The 27337-nt window shown below is 36.1% G+C and overlaps 1 protein-coding gene across 1 annotated transcript in view; it reads left to right on the top strand.

The window, feature by feature from the left end:
• The window catches only part of LOC129219436 (RNA-binding protein 26-like), a 200673-nt gene that overhangs the window by 155907 nt on the left and 17429 nt on the right, over positions 1–27337 (top strand). Inside the window, exons 15-17 of the mRNA XM_054853832.1 lie at positions 5080–5286; positions 16190–16273; positions 19486–19590. Of these exons, the coding sequence (XP_054709807.1) occupies positions 5080–5286; positions 16190–16273; positions 19486–19590 (396 nt within the window). The remainder of the gene's footprint in view (positions 1–5079; positions 5287–16189; positions 16274–19485; positions 19591–27337) is intronic.

Genomic DNA, 27337 nt, shown 5'->3' with positions numbered 1-27337 from the left:
CGAAGTGTCGTCGTAACCGGAGGTGCACCAAAAAGACTGTCGTAAAATCCGGTGCTACTAAACGTTAAAATTATGTGGCATAGGTTCGGGACTTTGAAAAAGTGACGTGACATCCGGAGTGTCGTGAAATCCGGGTGTCGCGATAACGAGGTTTGACTGTACATACACACACACACATGCACACAAATATATATATATATATATGTATTAGTGAAACTTCAGTAACTCAACTTCTCTGTAACTTGGCATTTCTTTTTCTTATGGTTAGCCCAATGCTATTTCAATGCGGGAAAACCTCTCTGAACTTGACACTCATTTACAGAAACCACTAGAAGACGACATCCAATTGCTATTGTTGTCCAATTTTTGCTACCAACATTCTTTCAGAATGACCTCCTCTGAGTATTTTACGCTGCAGTTTCTTAGTCAATCCTTTTGTGAAAAGCTGTTTTAGAGAATTCCATCCTTTATCCAGGAGAGTCAGTCGCCACACTTTGTGCTGTTAGTGCAATTCTAAAAGGGTAGGATAAATGTACCCATGGAAGTCCTTCAGAGAAAGAAGGCACCATGATATCTTTTGCACATATTGTGAGCAGGACTTTTTATCTTTAACAGACCTGACTGACAAGAAGCTTTTTCACCTTTTTTCAAACATTATGGATTTATTCCTCATAAGGTGTTCAAATAATATTAGTGATTTCATTATGTACTTTTCAAAAAAAAAAAAAAATGATTTTATATACTGAAACTAGTTTTCATAATGTGAATGTTAATGTTAGTAAGTTGCCCAGCATAAGCGGATCCTTCGTTGTGGTGCGTTGAGGGGAACACACACAACTGGTCATCTTGCATAGAGACTTGCATTGTGAAGACGATTTTTCAGCTTAGTAGCAGAGATTCTTCTTCCTGATGCTACAAAGTGGTCTTCAGTCAGCTGCGGCACAGTGGTGGTTCTTCTTCTTCGTGCCGAAAGAGCTAGAAAACGGTTTTCTGCAGGGGTTGTAGCTCGTGGTCGGTCTGGAACAGGTCTTCTGGACACAGAATCTTCCGATTGTTATTGATCCTAAAGTCGCTGAGAACACTACGATGCACATTGAGATATCTAGCAGCATCAGTCTGCGACAATCCCATTACCATCCAACTGCCCTTCACCTTAACGAATCGGGTAAATGACGCCTCTAAGACATTTTCTTTAAAAGATTAAAAGCTTTTTTTAATCTTTTAAAGCTTTTTTTAAAAGATAAACAGAAAAAAATCTATTTTTTGTAGCAAATTATAAATTTAATGCCAAGTGTGGGATATTTAAATACTTTTTTAAATTTGAAAAAATGTTTTTGTGGTACACCTGGGTGAGAGGTATAGGTGCAAAGTTTTATCAACAGAAATTTCTAACTTCTGAAAAAAAGGTTATTCTTCGACTTGTGCACCATACAAGTGCTGGTTTATACTTCCAGACCTAAGGCGGCACAGGTTGCCGCTGTTTAAATTATATGAAACTTTTTTTCACTATTGTTTTGATACAAGATTAAAAATATAAAAGGGTATGCAACTTGAAATATTGACTTTCATTTTTTGTGGGACACCCTAGTGTGTATGCTTTTTACTTATTTTTTGAAAACTAGCGAAGTAGCAACTACATTTTAAAAGTAGTTTGTAGTTCCTAGATTTAAAAAAAAGTAGTTGTAGATAACTACATTTGTAACAAAGTAGTTGTAGTTCGCTACAAAGAAAAGAAAAAAAAAGTAGTTTTTCCAAGCACTGCTTTAGTTTGATAGCTACAATAAGTGGAGAACATGAAAAACTAGACCTGAAAAAATCAGATTGTATCAATGGCTTTTTTGTATTTTTGTGTGTGGGGGGGGGGAGGGGGAAATACCAAAATGAGTCCCACAACTGGCTACAAATGTTTATGCTTTTGAATTTTTCGCCTCTCTAGCCCTCCAGAAGAATGTTAATGTTCAATACAATGCTCTGTTTCCCTTTGAATCAAATTAATGGTGATGAAATTGTTAAAAACTGACAAAATTAGGGGACGCCATTTCCAAAAAGTTTTTGTTGATGAGGGGAAATGGTGGTCTTGTTTGAATTCAGGGGGTTCTTTTACGTGAGAACCACGTGGGTGGTTCAGGGTGGTGCAGGAATGGTGTTAGAAGCATTTTTCATGCCTGTGAATAATGAATATTTTAAACTGAAAAAAAATCTTGTTTTTTTGTACTAAGTGGGAGACCTAAATACTGCACAAGAGAAGAACTTAATTTTTAACAATTATGTTCAACTTCATTGTTTACATCGGGCAATTTAAAACTTTAAAAAAATTCCTTTAATTAAAAAATTATACAGTCGGACCTCGATATAAGGTCACACCTCAGAACTTTGAGAATGTGACCTTATATTCGGAGTGACCTTGTAACCGGTTCATAAATTTTTATCAAAAAAAATTCTAAAATATAATGTTCTCAATACTATATCACTTGATGAAGTTATGATGTTTTCATTAAGTTGAGTCAATTAAAATTAATGCAATTAGTTGGAAATTAGAAAATTATTTATGAAAATTTTAATTCAGAAATTAATACAAGTGAAAAAACGGTTGGAATGAGATAATTTCCAGTGGTTTGCTAGTCGAGAATGGATATGTGCTTACAACGGACGACGTGACACTATGGGGACCTGCCTTCGAAATTTGTAAGCATTGATAAAAGCCATCTCTATTGATCTTGACCCTTATCTAAAAGCTGTCTTACTCAATCCACAAAGCATGAATTGGAACCAACAGTAAGCAGCCTGGGGATCATGTACTAGGGGAAATTTGTGGAACTGAATCAGTGAGGCAATGAAATCACTCAAAGAAAGTCAGACAAAATTCACCTTATAAGTGACGGTGGTATTTGAGACCTGACCATGTATCCGATAATCCATAACACACAATCCTTATTCAATGAGTCGGGACTTTACTAAAGTGATCTTATATGCAGGGTGACCTTATATCGAGGTCTGACTGTATGTAGAAAAAAGGATTTTTTGTAAAAAATTTTCATAGTTATGCCTTGCCCGACATACCTAAATATTTTTTGATTTGAATAAAAAATTTTGCAGTATATGTCAGGGTCTGTTGGACAACTTAACTGCAAAAAAAAAAAAAGGAAGGTTTTTAGATACACCCTAATGCATATATGATACTGACAAAGCTTTGATTGATGAATATTGTCAAACACATTGAGATACTTAGGTTTAGCAGTTTGATGGTGAGAACTGTGAGTATCTGTTGTAACATTATGAGCTGTACTCAACTAGTACACTATGTACTAATTTTGCCCTCTAAATATTTGCAATTAATCAGTCTTCTATTTTTTCGGGTTTTTCACCTCTGCCACAACTTTTCTCTGACCTTTTTAGTGAAGAGTTTGTATGCACTTCTCTTTTCCCTCTTCCCTAAAAGTTTGTTGCTACATTTTTGAGGCAACCCATAGAATGAAATCACAGAGTATACTAAGAACCAATTTACAATGGAAATGATTAAGTAAAGCATATGAATAATTCACATTCTGCTTAATTGTCATAGGCAGACATGCCAATCGCTACGGATTATCCGTAGTTACTACGGAAAAAATTTTAAAAAGTAAGTTAACTACGAATTACGGAAAAGGCCCTTTTTTCTACGGAAAATTTTTGTGACATCAACAAACGCTAAATGCGATGAAAAAAAAAAAATGGCGATCGCCAAAGCGAGCGAGTACTGACGATTATGGAAGTCTGCAGTCGCAGACAATGGGAGATTGAGAAATGGCGACGGTAGAAAGCAAAAGAATCCGGTTCTAGCCGGAAATTCTCCCCACCACGTTGGGTGATATTTGCAGCAACCCTGTTCGTTCGCTTGCTCCTTGCTTCGCACGTGTGTTTTTAGTCTCTGGTGTTTCTTTGCATCTTTTCTCTCATTTGTTTATTTTCTTTAATGGATGGAAACACTCAATCGACGTCCCCTTTTCCCGAGAGTCGGGCTAAAAAAAAAGTTGTCAGAAATTCACAGATGTTTATACCAATGAGTTTCCTTGCTTGGAAAAATCTAAAATATCGGAAAATATGGCGTTTTGTACGATTTGTACAAAAAACTTCAGTTTGGCGCACGGCGGCCGCGACGATTGTCGGCGGCACGTTTCAGCGCAGTGGCATGTTGAAAACTCCAAGGCGGTGCAGAACATTAAAGAAGTCTCCACTTTCTTCAGAGAAAAAGATGAAAACTTGGAAGTCATCAAAGCAGAGTGTCTTTTCACTCGTTTTTTGATTGAGCATAATTTGCCCATTGCTACTGCAGACCATTCTAAACAGCTGTTTGAGGAAATGTTCCCAGACTTTTTTTTCTTTTTTCTTCAAGTTGTTTAAATTTTTCAGAATGATTTTTGTTGGAAAAAAAAAAAAACAACCGAAGGAGGAATTAGTCAGCACAGCATGGTTTAACTATCTTCTGTTTGGCTTGCAACAGATTTCTAGAATTCATGGACTCAGATTAAAAAGTTCAATTATTTCATCTTTTTTTTCCTTTAAAGACTTTGCTTTAAATGTGTATTAAAATATCTTGAAAAAATTAGCCGTATATAAGTAACAGTCATCCTCATGTGAAAAAGGTATGTCATTTAAAAAATTTATATTAACTTTTGTTATTAGTTCTGCAAATATGAATAAATATTTTGAAAATTGCTTTAAGCTTTTCTGCCATAGCACACAAAATTATTTAAGTGGATTCATAGTATTTAATATTAGATTCATGAATGCTCTTGATACAAAAAGGAAATCATACTTGCATTAAGCAGTGAAGAAATTCAAATTATTATCCAGTGTATATTTAATTCCATATTTCCTCTTATAATCTTGATGAACAAGTTTACTTGGTGTAATACATATAACCTTTTAATTTTCGACGTCGCTATATGTTTGACTTTCGACTTTTGTGTTAGCGTTTGTCGGGCATTGTTAACTACTGATAAGCACTGAAAATTTTTTGAACTTCTACTGAAAGCTTGAATAAGAGAGTGGCATCTCTGCATAGGTCATACAATTTAATTGTTAATTTAATTTTTATAGGCTAAATCTTTAGAAATTGTTGATGATGCAGAAGCAAGCCTTGAAAATCGCAAAAAGAAGTCACATGTTAAAGAAACTGTCTCAAGCAATGGTTCGTACTCCCTCTCTACCAATAAGTCTCCTGACGTTGCTTGCCGTCCTAAGTATATCTTGCTGTCAGGACTGACTGATAAAATTGATAAAGAGAACTTAAAGAAACATTTTCAGGTAATTATTTTTTTGTAGATAGTTTGTATGTAGCTATTTTAATGCTTAACTCTTTAGCTATCATAATAACTGAAAACACTTGGCTGCCTTCAGTCCCATAATAGCCCAATGCAACCAAGCATCCTTCCCACTCCTTCAAAAACTAACAAGCATAAAATTGGGACATGTGCATCGGATTTGAAAATGACAAGGGATATGAGAGACTGAAATGAGTGCTGAGCTGTGTTGTAATTTCAATTGCATGAATTTGTGCGTGGTAGGAATTGTAGAACGGTTGTCACTGCTTGATGAGCAGAAGAAAAGGATAGGAAGCATCTTTGGTATTACACATAGCATTAGCTATGCAGCAGTGTACTAAAATTGGACTAGGGACCAGGGGGAATCATGGATTTTGAAACTCAGCTATGTGGCTGGGATTCCAAGTTTATTGAAATTTTTAGTTCTTGGGACACAAAGAGTTAAAATACGTGAAATGAAATATTCACTTCAAGAATATATGTGCTTTATATTCAAAACTTGTTAAGTATTAGTGAAATTTAGTTATTACCAGGCCTTGAACTAAAATAAAATCATTATCTAGATTTAAAGATAAAAACATATTCATGTGTTTGGGGTGATTAAATGTGACAAGTAATCTTTTTTCTCCATAATAAATAATTTTTCTTTATTATTATTTTTTTTTTTCATATCTTTTTTAAATTTGTATTGATCAAACTGGTTACATCATTAGTATGAATTTCTCACAGATTGTTTGTAATAAACTCATAATAGTTTTGAACATCTTTACTAGAAAATTTTTAATTTGAACTGTCATAAATTACTGAGAAAGACTTTGAAAGAAACTTTTTAATGTAATGTTTTACGAGATGATGAAATAAACCATACAAGTAGATGTATTTAACATTCATTAACTGTTTTAAAGTTGAATTAGGAGATTTTTCTTGTCTCATCAAATTCGAAGTTTTGTTCCGAAGAAATGTGAAGATGCTAGCAATTAGGTGATAAAACCTTTGCAATAAATAGTGATATTATAATAAAATAGATCTGCAAAGGCTGTTTTTAGAGCATTTTAATTATTTTGATGAAACCACTTTTTTGGTTAGATTAAATCATTTAATAGAAGAAGAATATTAGTCTAGTATAAAGCTGTAATAAAACATTCAATACTGCAGTGGTGGTCAGAATTGTAAGGACAGCAGAAAAATTGCTCAGAAAAAAAAATCTGAAATAATTTAGTGAAATTTATAAACAAAATGCCTTTTTATGCTGAAAATTATTGTGGAATGCCCAACATTTAAAATACGAAACATAAATGTTTTCCCGCGATTCATAAAAAATGTCAATGTTAAAACTGCACAAAATTATAAGGACAATGAGTGTTTTGCCCTGATAAACAAAAGTAATTCCTTTTTTTTTAATCACTTTTATCAGTCTTAATGTCATGGAAGTTGAGTTAAAGAACGTTCTTGGAAACTTTTATCGTGGTTTTTGGATGGAGAAAATAAGTTCTTGATTGTTTCGATATTGAATACCATTTTTTCATGCTTCGGAGGCCAGAATGCCTCACTAAGTTTCCATTAAACTTAAATTGAGCCTTTTTTCTGGCCAGTACAGTACTTTTGCGAAATAAGCATCAAGCAAGTACATTAAGGTTTGATAAACATGTAACTAAGCATTATTCTTCTGGGACAGATAGTTTAAACTCATAATTAACGGTGATTTTTGTAAAAAAAATATTGTTCAGTACATTACCATTACGCTCAGAATTTATTCTGCCCTCCACAAAAAATACTCGTATAGTTTCTGTCCATTGCAAAACTTCCTCAGACCATTACTGAGCCGCCTCCAAATGTACACTTATTTTTTTCCCTCGACAGAGATCTTACCAGAAGTAGCAAAAGTCATCTAGTCCATCCTTATTTACTGAAAAACATTACATTATCCCACTTTTTACCCGTAACAACTCATTTTTGACATGCACATCCCTTGATCTCTTATGAACTTTTTTAAGAGTCTGTCATGACATTAGTTTCGCATAATGAAACTTTTTCTCTTTTTGTAAAAGATGTTGCATAGTTTGAGAACTGTATCATAACTTGAATTCCCATCTACCATCTCTTAATGTTTGTTTTTTGGAGCATGCTCGTCTTATCATCATGAGTTTCACACACAGAGAAACAGAAGATTTTCTACCTTTTCGTCTTTCTCAGCCTTATTTGCTGGACTTTTTGAGAAAGCTCTAAATGACCAATCTCTATCTATTTAAATTTGCTGCAATTTGACATACCATACATCATAAAATTTTTCAAGCAACCACTTTACTTTCCTTTTCTCGAATTCTTTTAAGTCATAGTATTGTAACGAATTCGGTGCGACTTCCACTTTCTTGAAATGAAGACACAGTTCTTGATAAAAACACAGGAGCTTTATTTACACTATGTACAGGAGAAATCGTTAACAACTGCTAAAATAATCATCAGCAATTAAGCAAATATCACTCAACACCGTAAACTCAACGGTTACACACGTATTTACTTCCAAATACGAAAACAACACAGCGAAATGCTTCGCTATAAACAGAGCTAATACACACTCTCAGTACAAATCCTCAATCGAAACTCAACTGTTTATCCATCGCTAACGGCTTATATACACCGAAAAGAAATCTCTCAAATATTCCAGAAAATGCTACAACGATCTACAACTACACTTTCATTGATAAAATCAGTGAATGAAATAAGAAAAAAAGAATAGGGGGTTGTATACTTTAGCCATATGTTAAGGGGTTGTATATTCATTACGGGAAACTATTTACAGGTTACGTTACTACAATAATTACTATTTACAGAATTTGTAACATTGCCCCCTTCCCAAGGACTGCACGTCCCGGGCAGTACAATCCCCAGAAAGGGTGCCAAACTTCTATCACAAGTTCACACTTACACACATTAAATAATAACTAACATATACAGAAAACACAATAATAACAAGAAATATTACTGAACATCAAAAGCAAAAATTATCTACAACTTTTATGTTATCAACCATGGTTGTTTACGTAATACTCATGAACTATGGTTATAGTAGGGGGCTAACCGATCATAATGTACAACCCTAGGTTTTGCATTAGGTGATTTTTGGATCCTCACTACGACGTCATTTAGTCGGTTAAGGACTTTGTAGGGTCCATCCCAATGCGACTGCAATTTGGGTGACAGACCTTTCCGTCGGATGGGATTCCATAACCAAACCTTGTCGCCTTCGTTGAATTCATGTCCAGTAGACCTTGTGTCGTATCGGGTCTTCATCTTCTCCGCCGCGATGTTGATTCGCTCTCGTGCAAAGTTATGAACGTCTTCCAACCGGGCCTGGAGATCTTGGATGTACTCCTCAGGCGATGCAGGCGCATCCGGAGGACGACCGAAGACGAGATCACAAGGTGGCCGAAGCTCTCGTCCGAAGAGCATCTGAGATGGGGCATATCCGGTAGTCTCGTGGACAGCACTGCGGTAGGCCAGCAGGAACAAAGGTAGCTTCTTGTCCCAATCCTGTTGATTTCTGGAGACCATAAGTGAGAGATTATTCAGGATTGTGCTGTTAAATCTCTCCACCATGCCGTCCGATTGTGGGTGTAGTGGTGTTGTCCTAGTTTTCTCAATTCCGAGAATTTGACATAGGCCCTTAAACACAGCAGAGATGAAATTCCTCCCTTGATCGGAATGAATCTGCAAAGGTGTTCCGTATCTCAAGATCCAATGTTGAACTAGGGTCTCTGCTACGGTGGTAGCTTCTTGATCTGGAATGGGATATGCTTCCGGCCATTTGGTGAAATAGTCAATGGAAACAAGAATGTATTTGTTCCCATCAGCAGTCGATCCCAATTCGTTCGAAAGGAGCTCCAACGTTGTACAGATGTAGCTTCCCTCTGCTTCTCTTCTTCGGTCCTTTACGAGCAGAACAGGCGTCACAAGAATGGCACCACTTCTCCACGTCATCCTTCGCCTTGCTCCAGAAGAAGCACTCCCGAACTTTATTGAGGGTTTTCAAGACACCAAAATGTAATCCAGTCGCACTACTATGTATTTCTTTCAGAACATCTGAAATCCTTGATCGGGGAAGTAGTAACTGCCACCTAGATGTTTTGCCGTCGTCAGATTCCCATTTCCGGTGTAGCACGCCGTTTCGTAAATGGAGTGAGTTCCATAAAGCCCAGTATCTTTTTGTTGCAGGACTGAAGATGGAAACGTCCTGCCAGCTAGGGCGTCGACTGTCACTCTCCATGAACTCTAAAATTGGTTTTATGTCGGGGTCTTCAAGTTGATCTTTTCGAACTTGGTCATCACTCCATGGATCAGGTTCTGATGATGTTGGAGTCACTGTCACCTGATAGGCGGTAGGGCTAGTCGTTCCATACTGTTTCTCGATTCGGGAACAATAGTGGCAGTTCTCAGGACAGGGTCTCCTTGATAAAGCGTCAGCATTACCATGAGATAACCCTTTTCGATGCTTGATCTCCATGTCATATTCCTGGAGCCGCTGTATCCATCTGGCTATCTGGCCTTCCGGATTTTTGAAGTTCAAAAGCCAAGTTAATGAGGCATGATCTGTCTGAAGCAGAAATTTTCGGCCGTAGAGGTAATGATGGAAGTGTTCTACAGCTTTCACTATGGCCAGTAACTCCTTTCTGGTGACGCAGTAATTTCGCTCTGACTTTGATAAGCATTTGCTCCAGTAAGCGATGACATGTTCATTTCCGTCAATTTCTTGGGATAAAACAGCTCCGATGCCCTCGTTGCTCGCATCAGTGTCCAGGATGAAGGATTTTTCAGGTTGAGGATAGGCGAGGATAGGCGTTGATGTTAAAGCCTCCTTCAGTCGTAAAAATGCATCTTCGCATTCTTTGGACCATTCAAACTTTTGCTTGCTCTCCGTCAGCTTATGCAAAGGTCGTGCAATGTTGGAAAAACCCTTTACAAACTTCCTGTAGTACGTGCAGAGCCCCAGGAAACTTCGCAGCTGATGGATGTTTTCGGGACGACTCCAACTGACAGCAGATACCTTTTCTGGATCGGTTTGTACACCTTCAGAAGAGATGATGTGACCAAAGTAGTTCACTTCCCGGCGGAACAAATTACATTTGGACGGGCTTAACTTCAGATTGGCTTCCTTAAGCTTTTGCAGCACCTTCCTAAGATTTGCCAGATGTTCTTCGAAACTGCGTCCCACGATGATGATATCATCTAAGTAGACCAGACAGGATTCGTAGGAAAGTCCTCTTAACACTGTCTCCATAAGACGCTCGAATGTAGCTGGTGCATTGCAGAGGCCGAAGGGCATCACTTTAAACTGCCATAAGCCTTGTCCAGTTGTAAACGCTGTCTTTTCTCGGTCATCAGGGTGTATCTCAACATGCCAGTAGCCGCTCTTTAAGTCCAGGGTCGAAAACCACTTGTGTCCGGAAAGAGTGTCCAAGGTGTCGTCTATCCGTGGAAGAGGGTAACTGTCTTTCTTGGTGATTTCATTCAGCCGTCTGTAATCGACACAAAATCTGGTGGAGCCATCTTTCTTTCGGACCAAGACGATGGGAAAGGCCCAAGGACTGGACGAGGGTTCGATGACATCATTCTCCTGCATCTCTTTCAGGAGGGTCTCAACCTCTTCCTTCTTGGCGAACGGTAATCGTCTTGGATGCTGTTTAATAGGGGGGTGTTCTCCAGTGTAGATCCTATGCTGCGTTAAATTCGTACGGCCAACATCCTCCGATGTAGATGAAAACAGATGCTTGAAGTCGTCCACCAATTATTCCGCAGCAGTTCTTTGATCTTTCGATAATGGCGCACTCCCAATTAACTTCGATGTCAAGGACTCAGAAGACACAGTTTCGAGGGAATTGATTCTTCTAATGATGCAGTTTACTGGAGTACAAGTTGCTAACACTTCACCTTTCCGAATATTCCTTGGCCTTTCACTCACATTGGCGACTCTTACAGGAATTACATCCTTAGAAAGGTCCACAAGTGTAGATGCTACCAGCACTCCTTTTAGGTTATTGCTTAGGTTAGGGTATTCAATGAGTCCAAATCGAAAACTATTGCTTTCTTCAAGGGAGCCAGGTATTAATGATTCTGACCTTGAGGGAATCGATAAATCTGATTGGGCTATTATTTGATGAGCGGATTTTACATCACTTTCTGCGGGGAAAACGGCTATGTCTTCTCTCATCGAGTGCAGCTCATTAGTCTTGAAGTTGAGGTTGAAGTCATACTTCTTTAAAAAGTCCAATCCGAGAATGAAGGGGTCCGTGATATCAGCAACGAATGCCGTATGATGGTAGGTGGCATTCCCAAACACTATTTCCAAGTCCACTTTACCCTCAATCTCAATTTTGTCACCTGTCACAGTCTGGAGACTTACGTGTGGCGATGTCCACAACAGTTTCAATCCAAATTTACGAGCCACATCTGTCCTAACGATTGTCACATTGGCTCCAGTGTCGACAATCAGTTTGCAAGGATTCCCATTTACATGTGCGTAAATGAAAAGTCCATCACTGTCACTACTAGTAGAGGAAATCTGCAGAGCTCTGGTGGAGGTGATCTCTTTCCCTCGCATAGCTTGGCGAGCCAGACAACTCCTTCGCAGGTGTCCTTCACTACTGCATTTCCAGCACTTCTGCTCTTGTTTCTTTTGGGCTGTTATGCTGCTCAGATGTCTTGCCAAGTCACCGAGTTGTCTCTCAAGTTCAGCGAGGTGGGACGACCTGGAATCAGACTCATCAGCATCCTGAGTCCGGATTAGATGGCGATCCACACGGGTTGCCTCTTGGGCGGCCTCGTATCTCATCGCATACACAACAGCAGAATTCAGGTCTTTGACATCCGCCATCCGTAGAGCTTTCTAGATTTCCGGATCTCGAACCCCGTCGATGTAGTAGTTGAGTGCCAGGTTGTCTTGAACATCCGCAGGGCAGTCGCAAAAAGCAAGATGAGACAGTCTCTCGATGTCCGCCGCAAGCTCTTGCAGGGTTTCCCCGGTTTTCTGGAAACGGGACTTCAACTGGAGTCGGCTGAAATCTTTCTGGCACTTCTCACCGAGGCGAAGCTCCAACGCAGCTGTGAGGGCGGCGAAATCCAGGCGCTGGCTGTCCGGAAGGGTCTGGAGAATGTCCGCTGCGTCACCTCTCAGGGATGCTGCAAGATGGCAGGCCTTGGTAGCAGAGTCCCATCCGTTCGCTTCCGCCACTATCATGAATTGGGTCTTGTACACCTGCCACGAACTTTTCCCATCAAATGTGGCCAGTTTAATGGACGGTCGAGCAACAGATGTGGGAGCGCAAAACTGTACAGAGCTGCTTTCCGCGGTCGCCAATCTCCTTTCCATGTCTTTAATTTTCTCATCCACATGATTCTCAACTGTTGCGATACGGTTTTCTACTGTTTCAAATTTTTCATCAAAAGCATCAACTCGATGCTCTATCTCATTAAATTTATTTTCCATCACAGTCTTTACCGAAGTAAGGTCGTTTTTAATTTCCTCTTGGTTAGAAGCTAAATCCTTTTTCAGCACCATTAAATCACTTTTCCATTGTTCTTGATTAGCCGCCATATCACTCTTCACAGAGTTGATTGCATCAAGCAGTTGTTTTAATTGTTCATCCATTGCGCGAGTAATCACCATAAAAATAAAGTCCAAATTTAAAAAGTCTTTATGAAAAAATGTCCAAAGTCACACTTACTGCAAGAAAGTCCTGAAGTTCCCCCACGTTGGGCGCCAAATTGTAACGGATTCGGTGCGACTTCCACTTTCTTGAAATGAAGACACAGTTCTTGATAAAAACACAGGAGCTTTATTTACACTATGTACAGGAGAAATCGTTAACTGCTAAAATAATCATCAGCAATTAAGCAAATATCACTCAACACCGTAAACTCAACGGTTACACACGTATTTACTTCCAAATACAAAAACAACATAGCGAAATGCTTCGCTATAAACAGAGCTAATAAACACTCTCAGTACAAATCCTCAATCGAAACTCAACTGTTTATCCATCGCTAACGGCTTATATACACCGAAAAGAAATCTCTCAAATATTCCAGAAAATGCTACAACGTTCTACAACTACACTTTCATTGATGAAATCAGTGAATGAAATAAGAAAAAAAGAATAGGGGGTTGTATACTTTAGCCATATGTTAAGGGGTTGTATATTCATTACGGGAAACTATTTACAGGTTACGTTACTACAATAATTACTATTTACAGAATTTGTAACAGTATTAAGTATAGTCTTTTGTACTTAGCGTGATGACTGTAAAAATAGAATCACTTCCCCAATCACTTACTGATCATTTATATTGTTATGTCGCGCAGTTTGCAGAAGAAAAAGCATGTAAATTTTGCTTTTTAGAAAACACAAATCTAATTGTCCTTATAATTTTGTCCATATCACACGGATGTCTAAACTCAAACTTCCTTCTACGAATAAAAATTCCTTTTTATTTTCAATAACAGTTATGAAAAAAGTTTCATTTACTAATAGTTACTAGTCATAAATTATACGTAACTTTCCGACCAAATGCAGCGTAGATGTGATGGTTTTTACTTTTGTCCTTATAATTTTGACCACCACTGTACTTCCATTTCTCTTAAAAATATGTCATTCTTCACAATTAATCGTTTGGTGTTTTTATGTTTCAGTCCTAGATTTTATACTTTTGCTCATTTTTCTTATTTGATGTACAGTCGAACCTCCATATCGTCGCCTCAGATCAACACTAAGACATCTAATCCCAGGAATAACACTAAGATATCCTATTGTTGCTCTGAGGCAATGATATGTCTAACTTCTACAGATCAAAATTTTCCGTATATCGAGCTTTTAGTAAGTTTCCATTTTCATTACATAGAAAACCTGTCTCTGTATCAAAAAATCTCTGTATATCAAAAATATTTTTGGACATAGTGGGACGCTTTATTTGACTTTAGATCATTTGTTGGCAAAAATTTAAATCGGGGGGGGGGGGGGGGGGGGGGGAAGAAAGCTCAGTGATTGTCACAACAAACCCCACAAGTGGGTAGTTGAGGTTAAGACATGGACAGAGATGGCGATTGGGACTGAAAAATGGGGATGGATGGTGCAAAAAAATAAATAAATAAATAAAAGCCATAGGATTTTTAGCGACAGCAAAAAATGAAAAAAATAAAAAGTGAAAAAAAAAAGTACAAAATTTTGGTAAGGCTGCTTATAAAGCATATGAGTGGTAATTGATGCAAATGTAACAGCTTTACTCACATTTATCTTAAGATTTTGATGAATTATGTATGCAATAACTTTCCCCAAAGAAACACTTGGACATGAATTAGACTTACATTATTTACCCCAAAGTTTTTGAGAAGTCAAACACTTGGTAATAATTTCATTAAGCAAGTATGGCTTGTTTTAGGTAAACAATTGATTTACTAATATCTAAACAATGAATATATAAACTAAAAGTTTTTACTTGTACTAAATAATATTTCTTAAACAGACATACAGAGTAAAACAAATAATAGGGAAGTTTTCGATTTTTCAATTTTATTTTTATATGATAGAGTAACATGTATGAACATCATAGGTGAAAAAATTTTTGCGATACGATAAGTAGTTTTTTTTAAATTAATTTTTAAAGTTCAAGCGCCTGTGACGTCAGATGGCATAGGAAGTGACGTTATGCGCCTTCCGGTAGGGCAGAAGCCGAAGGTCACGCATTCGACTTCGAAGACGAAACGTAAAAGGCTATCTCCTCGCATTTAACTCCTCGCGTTTCTGGAACATTAAACCTCTCATCCTCTCGGAAATATTCGAATATCCTCATTGATGTTACTTGAGGAAGATTATTTAGATTGTGCTTTAACGAATCCGGTCTCCATAGTGTGTTCAAAAGGATTATTGAATTTCTAAAAAATATAAATATCAGCGCGCTCAAAATATTCCTAGCGAAAACAAGGGATCTTCGGCGGAAGGCTGCCCGTTCGCGCCCTGTGACGTAGGCTAGTGACGTTTCAGAAGCGCGCACTTTTGCGCGTGGATTTTTAAAAATTCATTAAAAATCAACCACGGTGTTTTAAAATTCGGCGATGGTGAATTTTTTAGTTTTGAGGGTCAATTAACAATATCCAATAGCCAAAATATGAACATTTAATAGGTTGCAACTTCCCTATTGTGATCTGAAAGTTTTGACACTTCTGCTTTTTTATAATTTCTAGTTTTTGTTCTTAAGTTGGAAAACAAAATAAATAATTGAACTATAACATGTGGGGGGGGGGGGGGTTTCCCCCTTGCCCCAACTCCCTGAATCACCACCACTGGACATTGACAAACAATTGAAGAAACTTATGAATTTTAGAACAAAACAAGCAAGTTGTTTTCAATTTTATGTTGCAACTTGTCCAACAAAACCAATTTTTAATTATTCCTTTTTTTTCTGATAATTGATCTCATATTTCTAATACAATTAAGCTTCAGTGAAAATAAAAAGCCATTGAGAAATGAAATGCTTGAGGTGTTTTAAATATTAAGTCCTGCACTTCAATTTTCCAAAAATGTTTATGATGAAATTTTTAGAGGATTCAATAAATGAAAACATTGCTATGGTGAACTTTTCGTAAAACTGGCTATCCAACCAGACTCTCATAGTTCTTTTTTTCTTTTTAAAGAATGCAAGTATGATGACTGTAACCAATATCTGGATTGCAGTTTATTTAAAAACAATGAATAATATTTTTTCTTATTATTTTTTGTAATTATTAACTTTCCTATTGTGTAATTCCCAAATAAATTATAGAGTTACATATAAAAATTATGTCCCCCCCCCCTCCCCCCAGTTGCGACTTATGGAATTTGTAATTTGACATTTTTCAGGAGTTTGGTGTTGTTGAAAGTATTGATGATACACTATTTGATAAGATAATTATTACTTTCTCCTTGCCAGAAGAAGCTGAAAAGGTAAGTCATTCCTTAAAAAATGTTGAAATATGCACATTCCACTGTTTGATTAAAAGTAACTGAAACCCTTTTTGGAAGATTTGATTCCCCATATAAAAATGGCTGTATAATGTGAATGTAATAACAAGCAACAGGCTGTGGGCTATTTCTGGCTATTTCTGGTAAATTATTAAAAACAGCTATTTCTGGTAAATTATTCCTAATGCTTGCAATCCTATTGAATACTTGAAGTATTTCCTTATTGTTTAATCTGCTTTGGATCTTAAAAGCTTAAAACAATAAGACCTGGTCCTGTCATAAGAGAAGAATTTTAGCCCATCAGCATCTTCCATTTTAGCAAATTTAAATTACTATATTATGTCCATTCATACTGTCCTTTAGTTGAAATTATGCATACAAAGCTTTTTGAGCCTGAACTCTTCATCTAAATCAGAAACCTAGTCACAGTTCTTTGAACTCTTTCCAGTAAGTTAATAATTTTCTTACAATATGGACTGAAACTGAACAACTTACTCAAGATTAGATGTTACCAATCTTCTGTATTAAGATTGAAGAAGTTCCTAAAAGTGGTGTGAAACAGTTCTTTTGATAAAACCCAACATTCTATTGATATTTTTTTACTTGTTATGCTACATTATGGAGCAAACTTAAAGTTCTGACATATTGAGACACTCAAATCAGCAGCTATTAATGTAATTTTTGATTTTTACTGTTTTAGTTTTAGTATTTTTACTGTATTTTATCATATAATTTAGTATTTTTGTCTTTTGGAGACTCATTTTTGGTTTAATTGCATTTTATGTTTCTGTGGTGAAAACTTCTTTGATCTAGCAGCCGTTGTATATAATTTCCTCACTGCCTTCATTCCCGTGAAAACATTTTTAAAACTCACTAAACAGCTAAACTGAATTATTGAAAACCATTATATGAACATCAAGTTAAATTTAGGGAAATGATTGATATTTTAAGTTATTTCTAAACACTTATAGTAATGATTTTTCTACAACAAATTTATTAATTTATCGTTAATTTCTTTGAAAAATTGTTTTCTTATTTTCATGATTTACTTATTGTAAAAATAATTATTTTTTTTTTGTGTTACTAAATAGTTAGTCAAAAATTTAGTGTTATAGAGCAGTTAAAGGAAATAAAAAGGGACAAAACATATTATTTTAATCAAACATGCTAGTTAAAAATCATTTTTAATGCATCATCTTTTTCTTTATGAAGCTTAAAAGTAATATATGATAAGAATAATCCTTACATAATAAAATATTCTTTGTACTATGCAGTCGTATAAGTTTTTTGTTGTCTATCCAGTGGTAGGAACATGTTACAAAACTTTAAAACTTGATAGTGAGCAAGGTTATGTATTTGAGAGAAAATATTTTCTCATTGACAGTCTACTGGCCTAACGCAGTATACACTGTAAAAACGATTCAGAAACGTTCTTGGGAAGATAATGGGCAGCTAATGTGCCCAATTTCTGCCAGTAACATATCTTGCAAAAAACAGCAATGTTTTCCACGAAAAATCAGTAACATTCCAGAAATTATCTTTAAATCTTTCTAAATAATACAGAAATATCTCCGGTTAAAGCCAGTCATGTCTGTGGAACTTTCAGAGAAAAATTAAGTAGGTTTTAAGTACTAGCTTGGCGCATTCCTAACTTACCAAGAAAGCTCCAAAAGTATTATTGCAACTAGAGCCAGAACTAAGACAGAATTTCAAGTACCAAGCATCTTGCTTGCAATTCTTGCAAAGCTGCGGAATTTAAAGACTTATTAGCTTTGATTTGGAGCTTAGTCAATCTGGAATGGTCAGAATTATTCTTAAGCTGATGCACTTAATAAATACGTTCAGTTAATCTTTAAACTGGTAGCTAAAAATAGTTTTCTCAACAGTTAGAAGTCTGCATTCCTCCTGCTTTCAGTAATTCAGAAATTTTTTTGACAAAAATACTTAATTTTCACAGGAAATTGGTGAAAACCTGTGAAATCCCAAAACGTACCACGAAAATTACAAGTAACTTTTTGGAATTTTTTTATAGTGTAGGTTACTGACCTAGTATAAGTTACAAATCCTACATTATAATTGGTATCTGAGTAAAAGTTTCATGTTATTCATAAGTTTTTCTTGGAAATATGATGATTGTCCTGCTTTTTTAACCTTATTCATATTTGCCCGGACTTATTCACATATGTGCCGTGCAATGGCACATGTGAAGAATTGAGAATATTTTGAAAAAAAAAAAACATCAAGTAAAGAAATATTCTTTTTTTAATCTCAAAAAATTCCATCACTCAAAGAAAAGTCCAGTCAATCCTGAGAACAATTTTAATTTTCAAAATTTATAATATTTTTTAAAAAATAAAGAAATGAAAAAAAAAGTTAACTTGTACCTCCTTTTACTCTACATATGTACAAAATGAAATTCTTAAACCAAAACTAGATTTTCAAACAGTTTGCGCAAAATGGGTTTCGCAACGAAGCCGCAGTGCTGGAACGGCCATGCCAAATAGTCCTATTCCATGCAAATCTTATTTTATGGTTATTGTTTAGAAAATGAAGCAAAATAGTGCTTGGGGATTGACCCGAAACCCTTTACTGCACCCCTGGCACTTAGCATATCCGTTGTAACCCCTGATATCTCATTTATCATTATTCACTTTAATGTTTCAATGTTGGGTTTTTGTCAATGGCAAAGTGAAAACTCTTTGCCATTGACAAAAACCCATAGTAAAAGAATAAGCTGAGTTTTTTTTGTCATAGATACGGTTTTCAGTACCCTGTGTTAGCACCACTTACATTAGCAAATTTTGTATCAAAAGGGAAAAAGACTTGAGATAAGGTTCAAAATAAAAGAGAAGGAATAACTTTAAAAAGTTTTTTTCATATAAATTTTCTTTTTTTTTTTTCCAAAATGATGTATATCCATTGGTGTCTGTTGTTCGCAAGTCATGCTCTTCAAGTGCCTGAAATTAGAATTAGAACTAACATATTTTATTGACAGAGAATTGAAAAATTTCTTGCCATTATTCCATTATTAATTAAATAGCATTAAAATTTCATTCAAACTCATCTTGAATGAAATGTAAATATCAGTTATGAATCTATAATTTGATTTTTAATGTTTAATATGTTTATGGTTTTTGAACTTATTTTTGGATTTTGTTTCATAATTTTACTTATTTTTATGTAATTTGTTTTAGGCCTTCTTGATGGGGAAAAAATTTGGTGATATTAACCTGAATTTAAGCCTCCGTAATAAGCTATCTTCATCATCCAGCAGTTCCAGTGATACTGATTTAGATACTGTATGTACTTTTTAGAAAATGTGGTTCCAATAATTTTTCGATAATTTTGCTTTTGTTAGTATATCTAAAACTTAAGGTTCTTCTATACCGTCCATCTTGGTTTTCGATGCTAATGCTTTCTCTACGGGAAAATCTGCTACCTATTCAAAGCATAACACGAGAAATTACTGGAATATTTTCATGCGGTTTGTTTTAAACGATGGCTATGACACAGAACTAGATACGCGCTTTTTTATTTTTTCTGTAATTATTTTGAAATTTTTACAATAACATTTTTAAACTTTAAACGACTATTTTCACACGTTTGAAAAATGATATGGAAAAATGGAAAAAGGAACGCAAGAGATTGACCATTTCTCTTTAAAAACATATTTTGAGTTTGTTTCTGAGACAATTAGTTCTATTGATATTCTTCACGGAGTAAAGCCTTATTTTAGAAAAATCGTGAAAAACTGCGAAAAACACGCATTCCACCAGACCACACCCATTCCCCCCCCCACACCCCACTTTGAGGGACCACTTTCTCTTCTCCCCCAGGGTCTTTGAATCCTCCTAGGCTTCTCCGCTTTTCCCTTCTGCCTCGGCAGGCAATAAACTACTGGATCCCTACTAATGACCATTCATTCTTTGTTGTTTTGTGTGTTGGTCTTGTATCTATGTGACTCGACGACATCCGTTCTAAAAGGAAAACACTTTTTTTTTCTTTATTCGAGTTCTTTGCTAAGTTTTTGAAATTATTTAGGTGATATATTTTTCAATGCTGCTTTAATATAAGTACACCGTTTGAATGTAGAAGTTATTTTGTTTAAAGAATCTGTGTAAATTACTGCATCTTATAATGGGAAAAAATGTGAGTTCTCGTTTGAAGATCCATATACATATTTCAAGAATTGTCACTGCTTAACCTTTTGTCTTAATCATTTGCGCATAACCAAGATCAAAGAGCTCTACTCAGGCCCGTGCCAAGCCTGATCAGCGCCGTTGTGCAAATATCTTTTGAGCACCTTTATGCAGTGGCGTTCGGCGAAAATATAGTTAACAGCTGGATTGACATTTTGTAGACCAATATGATGCAGAAAATGTTGGGAAATGTGTCTTTACCTTAAGTTCATAGAACTAAATAAAAGGTTTACAGAACCCCAACATCAAAAAGCCGTGCAGTCTGCCAGTAAGAAATAAAACATACCCAAAGTAATTTTAAATAAATAACATTTATTAAAATATCACAGTATACAACAATAAACATTTGTTAAATACCAAAAATAATTTAGAGTGTACAAAACCCCCCAATAATCACAGAAATTTCAAAGTTAAATTATTAAATAAACACTTTTAGAAAAACGCGAAACATTTTAGAAAAAATTGTAAAAATGTCACCTTCCAGCGCTAAATGCGCATGTTTACATTGCTGAAGACTTCTTGACCAAGTGTAATCAAAGAAAACAGTTCCATCATTCACCGGCCGATAGGCTTGCTTAGTTCTAGAAGAACCTTTTCAAATACCGGAACACAAACTTGTGCACGCCCAGGAATCACACCGGAACCTTCTGGAACTCTGGTAGGAACGTCTAGGAAATCCAATCATGAAGGTCACTCTGAAGGACATCGATGATTTCAAACTGATGACAGTCCCATACCACCACAGGAGCACCGGTAAATCAATCCAGGTATTGGCCAAGGTTAAGTGTTATGCCTAATGGCAATGAACTTCATCTCCTGCGAACTTCTTCAGCAATGTTGACATTTTTCCCTCCATTAGCCGGAGTAATTTAGAACATTCTTAAACAACACTTAACACTGAATAAAACTTATCTCAAGCCCAGCTTGAATTCAAAAACGTTGCATCATCAACGGCTCGAGCGTGCCGCAACTTCAATCAACAACCTAGCATGGTTGCCAAACCTTCAAAGACCAATCCCTGATTGGTCAACAAAAAATGGCAAGATGCCAATGGGGAGTAAACACAAACAAAAGTGAGCACTGAAAATATTTCAATCAATCTATTTATACGTTCTATGACCGTGATACGTCATCCCATGACACACCCTACTTTGCATTGGAGATATACATCTCAACTATTCCTGATTGAGTGATTTAACAATCTTTCTATTCGTTTTTTTCGGCTCAAAGTAGCCAAAAACATCTCAACCATCGGGTGTTACGTCATAGGATGATTCCGATGTTGCACGATCATGCCCGAATCAATTTCAGTTATCCGCCGCTGGGACACAAGACGCGGAGTGGCAAAAACATATCGGAGGTAAGTTCCAAAAAATACTTTAACATTTGTAATTAAATTAAAAGCGCTCCAAGATACTGAATAAAGGCTTTTAAGCCCAACATGTTCCCCCCTCTTGGAGACCTTTTATTAATTACATACATGAAACAATTTAAATACTATATACAATATAAACATACACATGAGCTTACAATTTGAAAAAAATTATTTTTTACATTCCACCCCCCAATTAAAAATAATTCTGCATAAGGAGTTTAGACTATATTTAGATAATGGCTTCGTGAAAATGTCAGCTATGTTTACATTCGTCCTAACATATTCAATAGAAAACAATTTTTGTTCAATTAAATTTCTCAGAAAATGATATCTGACATCTATGTGTTTAGTTCTCGAGTTTTCAATTGGGGATTTCGAAAAATCAATAGTTGCAATGTTATCACAAAAAATTACAGTTTCTTTTAGTTGAAAACCTTCAATTCCTAAGTTGTTGATCTCATCAATTATTCTTTTCAACCAAACTATTTCTTTAGCCGTTTCTCCCAATGAGATGTATTCGGCTTCCATGGTTGATAATGAGACACATTTGTGTTTAAAGGTTCTCCAACTTATTGGAACTTTATCAATACAAACTATTGAACCCCCCATTGATACTCTATCCTCACGATTTGCAGCATAATCAGAATCTGAAAAACCTCTAATTCTGATACTGTTAATAGCACTTAAATTAAATTTATAGTTACAGGTGTATTTCAAATAGCCTAATAATCTTAAAAGAAAATCCCAGTGTTTCTTACCAGGATTAGCCTGGAATTGTGAAAATATATTAACTGCATATGAAATGTCGGGACGAGTTTTTCCGGCAATGTATGCCAAGCACCCTAGCAAATTCCGGTACGGGAGTTTCTCCATCTCTTTGATTTCGTACTCGGTCTTAGGACAATCATCCTTGGACAAAACCGTACCTCTTGAAATTGGAAGGGTAGATATAGGCACATTATACTCAGAAAAAAGGTTTAAAATTTTGGAAATATAAGAAATCTGGTGAATGAAAATTTTACCATCATTCTCAATAAATTCAATTCCCAACAATTTTCTTGTTTTCCCCAGTTCTTTAATATCATATACAGTTTTAATTTCATCAATTACATTTTTAACTAAATTTTTATTCTTGGCAAAAATCAAAATATCATCCACATATATTAACAGGAAAATTTCACTGTTCCTCACGTAAACACAATTACATCCTATTATTCTTTTAAATTGGAATCGCCGGAGAACACCATCAATTTCATGAAACCAATTTCTCCCGGACTGGTGTAGTCCATATAAGGATTTCTTAAGTTTACATACATAGTTAGGATGAATTTTACTTATAAAACCTTCTGGCTGCCTCATAAAAATATTTTCTTCCAGGTCAGCATATAAATATGCATTCTTTATATCAATTTGAAAATGACACCATTTTAATAAAGATACAAAAATTGTGAAAAATAGTCTTACTAAAGAAAATTCCACCACCGGGCTGAAGACCTCAGAATAAGACTCGCCAGGGATTTGGCGATTTCCGCCTGCAACAAGCCTTGCCTTATATCTTACAATCTCATCACGATCATTTTTCTTCAAATCATACACCCACCGGTTCCCCAGAATGGGCTGATTCTTAGGTGGAGGTACAAGTTCCCACACACCTCTCTGTTTGATGACTTCTAGTTCATCTTCCATAGCAAGTCTCCAGTTCTTCAGCTCGGGGGTGGATAAACATTGTTTATAGGAATTGGGAATTAATACTTCAACCAAACTAGCCTCAGGGACTTCTTCCTCACTTTCATCAGAAGTAACAATTTCTTCCTGGGGTTGATCCCCATTAGAAACTTCCCCACTTACAGGATTTTTGGAAGAAAAGTCAAAAAATTTGGGGTCATATTCTATTTTGTGGTCATCACAATATTTTAATACTTCCTTTGGGGATCTCAATCGAACTTTCTTATTCCCCGCAATTGTGTAATAATAGATATCTTTTTTCTTCCCCGTTTTTCTCTTCTTCACTTCCCTAATCCATTTAACCTTATTACAAGGAGTTCCCTGAGTACTTTCCTTAATTCTTTGATCCAACTCAATTTCACTTATAGGTTTGATAAAATTAAAATTTCTTTCTGATTTGGATCTATTTAACGATTCCCCCCATTTGACATTCTCATTAAAGTTAACATTCATGGTTTCTGTTATAGTTCTGGTGTTAGGATCCCAAATCCGGTATCCTCGAGTCCGAATGGCATATCCCACCATTATCCCCTTTTTAGCTCTCATATCTAATTTCCTTAATTTAGACTTTGGTAATCCTATGTAGGCTAAACAGCCAAATACTTTCAAAAGGCTTATTCCCACAAAAAAGCTCAAAAGGGGTTTTCTTTTCATTTCCGACTACAGTCCTGTTTCTTACGTAATTAAAGCACATAGCTGCTTCTGCCCAAAATTCCTCTCCTAGCCCGGAATCCCTTAACATTGCTCTAACACCATTCATAATCGTGAGATTATACCTCTCTACAACGCCATTTTGCTGAGGCGTATAAGTGTTAGTCCTCTCAATTTTTATCCCCTGGCTAGTGAGATAACTTTCAAATTTATCATTAACGAATTCTCTCCCGTTGTCGGAACGAACAGCTTTAATTTTCCTATCAAGAAACCTCTCATTTCTTTTCTGAAAATTAAAAAAAACATTGAATGCCTCGTCTTTACTCTTTAAGAAAAATACGAAAGATTTGCGAGAAAAATCATCAATTAAACAATAAATGTATCTTTTCCCCCCTAAGGATTCAGTCTGAAAAGGACCGGCCAGATCCATGTGAATTAGATCAAGAGGAACTTGTGACCTACGCTCAGGAACAGACCTAAAAGAGCATTTTCTCTTTTTACCCAATTTACAAGGTTCACATTCAAATCTGGGCCCCCTTTTAATTTCAAGACCTTGGGTGGCTCCTAACTTACTTGTTAAATTGATAGTGTCCATATTTGTATGAGCAAAACGTTTATGCCACAGCTCCATGTCTACATTCACAGCATTGGCCCTTTCAAAGTGATTCTTAACAGTAGGGGTATCAACATAATTGGTATTTTCACAATTTACATAAAAACTTGGTTTAACATAATAAAGTTTATTAATTAAGACTGCAGTAAACAATTTAACATTTTCTTTATTAAAGACACAAATTTTACCCGGATACCATCTTATTTTAAAACCTTGTCGGTCAATACATGATCCGGAAAGTAAATTGCGGCGCAATGTTGGAGCATAGAATACATTATTTAAAGTTATTGTTATCAGCTTCCTATCTGACTCTATTTTGAAAATTACCCTACCTATTCCTTCTACTTTACTTTTAATATTACCAACTGCCACCTCCATTTGGGTATTTTGAACAGGCTTTAATTCTGTGAACAAATTTTTGTCCCGGCAAAAATGTGCCGTACTTCCTGAATCAAAAAGCCAGGAATTTTCACATTTTGGAATAGTAGAGTTAGCCGAGATTTCGTCAGATTCTTCCACTGAACAAAACATGCCAGCAGCTTGAGCGTCTGATTTAGATTTATTATTTACTTTTTTATTTTGACTATCTTTATTCCTGCTCCAACACCGCGAGGCAATATGACCCTTTTTCTTACAATAATGACAAATTTTGTTTTTAAAAAAAGGTTTACTCCTTTCATTTGCCACTCCGTGTCTGTTGGGTTTAGAAAAAACATTCATTGCCGAATTTGATGTATCAGGTTCTTTAGTCAAATATTTGATTCTACCCTCCTCGGCTAATAACTCATCTTTTACTTTGGAGAAGGTAAACATACTTGCGTCCCACCGGTAAATAGCCTGGACAATACTGTCAAAGTTGGAGGGCAGATACCTAATCAATTGAAAAGTCCGAATCTTTTCTTCCATTATATAACCATTATCAACAAGTTGTTTATGGATTCCCCCCAACCTGGCAGCGAATAACCCAATTGATTCGTTTTCATTTAGTTTACATGAAAAGTAGGACTCCCACAATGTCGCCATCCTGGCCAGAGATGGGGGTTCAAAATTACCTTTCAGTGTATTCCAAGCTTCGCTTGGGTCTTCTATATCGTCTATCAGCCTTTTTACTTCGCCTTCTAAGTTTAAATAAATTATTGCCAAAGCTTGACCACATTTCTTCCGGTCAAGTGCAGGAATGTTTTCCCCCTCTAATTTCTTTTGGGTTACTTCCCATAGGTCTCTTTCAATAAGGACCATCTTAATATCTCTGGACCAGGTGGCCCAATTATGGGATCCCAACTTTTCTATATTTCTATAATCTTTATCCATTATCAAAAAATATTTTATTTCCCACGGGCAGACCAAACCACGCACTCTGCTACCACTTGTTGGGAAATGTGTCTTTACCTTAAGTTCATAGAACTAAATAAAAGGTTTACAGAACCCCAACATCAAAAAGCCGTGCAGTCTGCCAGTAAGAAATAAAACATACCCAAAGTAATTTTAAATAAATAACATTTATTAAAATATCACAGTATACAACAATAAACATTTGTTAAATACCAAAAATAATTTAGAGTGTACAAAACCCCCCAATAATCACAGAAATTTCAAAGTTAAATTATTAAATAAACACTTTTAGAAAAACGCGAAACATTTTAGAAAAAATTGTAAAAATGTCACCTTCCAGCGCTAAATGCGCATGTTTACATTGCTGAAGACTTCTTGACCAAGTGTAATCAAAGAAAACAGTTCCATCATTCACCGGCCGATAGGCTTGCTTAGTTCTAGAAGAACCTTTTCAAATACCGGAACACAAACTTGTGCACGCCCAGGAATCACACCGGAACCTTCTGGAACTCTGGTAGGAACGTCTAGGAAATCCAATCATGAAGGTCACTCTGAAGGACATCGATGATTTCAAACTGATGACAGTCCCATACCACCACAGGAGCACCGGTAAATCAATCCAGGTATTGGCCAAGGTTAAGTGTTATGCCTAATGGCAATGAACTTCATCTCCTGCGAACTTCTTCAGCAATGTTGACATTTTTCCCTCCATTAGCCGGAGTAATTTAGAACATTCTTAAACAACACTTAACACTGAATAAAACTTATCTCAAGCCCAGCTTGAATTCAAAAACGTTGCATCATCAACGGCTCGAGCGCACCGCAACTTCAATCAACAACCTAGCATGGTTGCCAAACCTTCAAAGACCAATCCCTGATTGGTCAACAAAAAATGGCAAGATGCCAATGGGGAGTAAACACAAACAAAAGTGAGCACTGAAAATATTTCAATATCTATTTATACGTTCTATGACCGTGATATGTCATCCCATGACACACCCTACTTTGCATTGGAGATATACATCTCAACTATTCCTGATTGAGTGATTTAACAATCTTTCTATTCGTTTTTTCGGCTCAAAGTAGCCAAAAACATCTCAACCATCGGGTGTTACGTCATAGGATGATTCCGATGTTGCACGATCATGCCC

This window comes from Uloborus diversus, chromosome 3 (assembly GCF_026930045.1).
Source record: "Uloborus diversus isolate 005 chromosome 3, Udiv.v.3.1, whole genome shotgun sequence".
Lineage (NCBI taxonomy): Eukaryota > Metazoa > Arthropoda > Arachnida > Araneae > Uloboridae > Uloborus > Uloborus diversus.
Note: the sequence above shows the minus strand (reverse complement) of the source record. Positions and strands in the feature narration are given on the sequence as shown.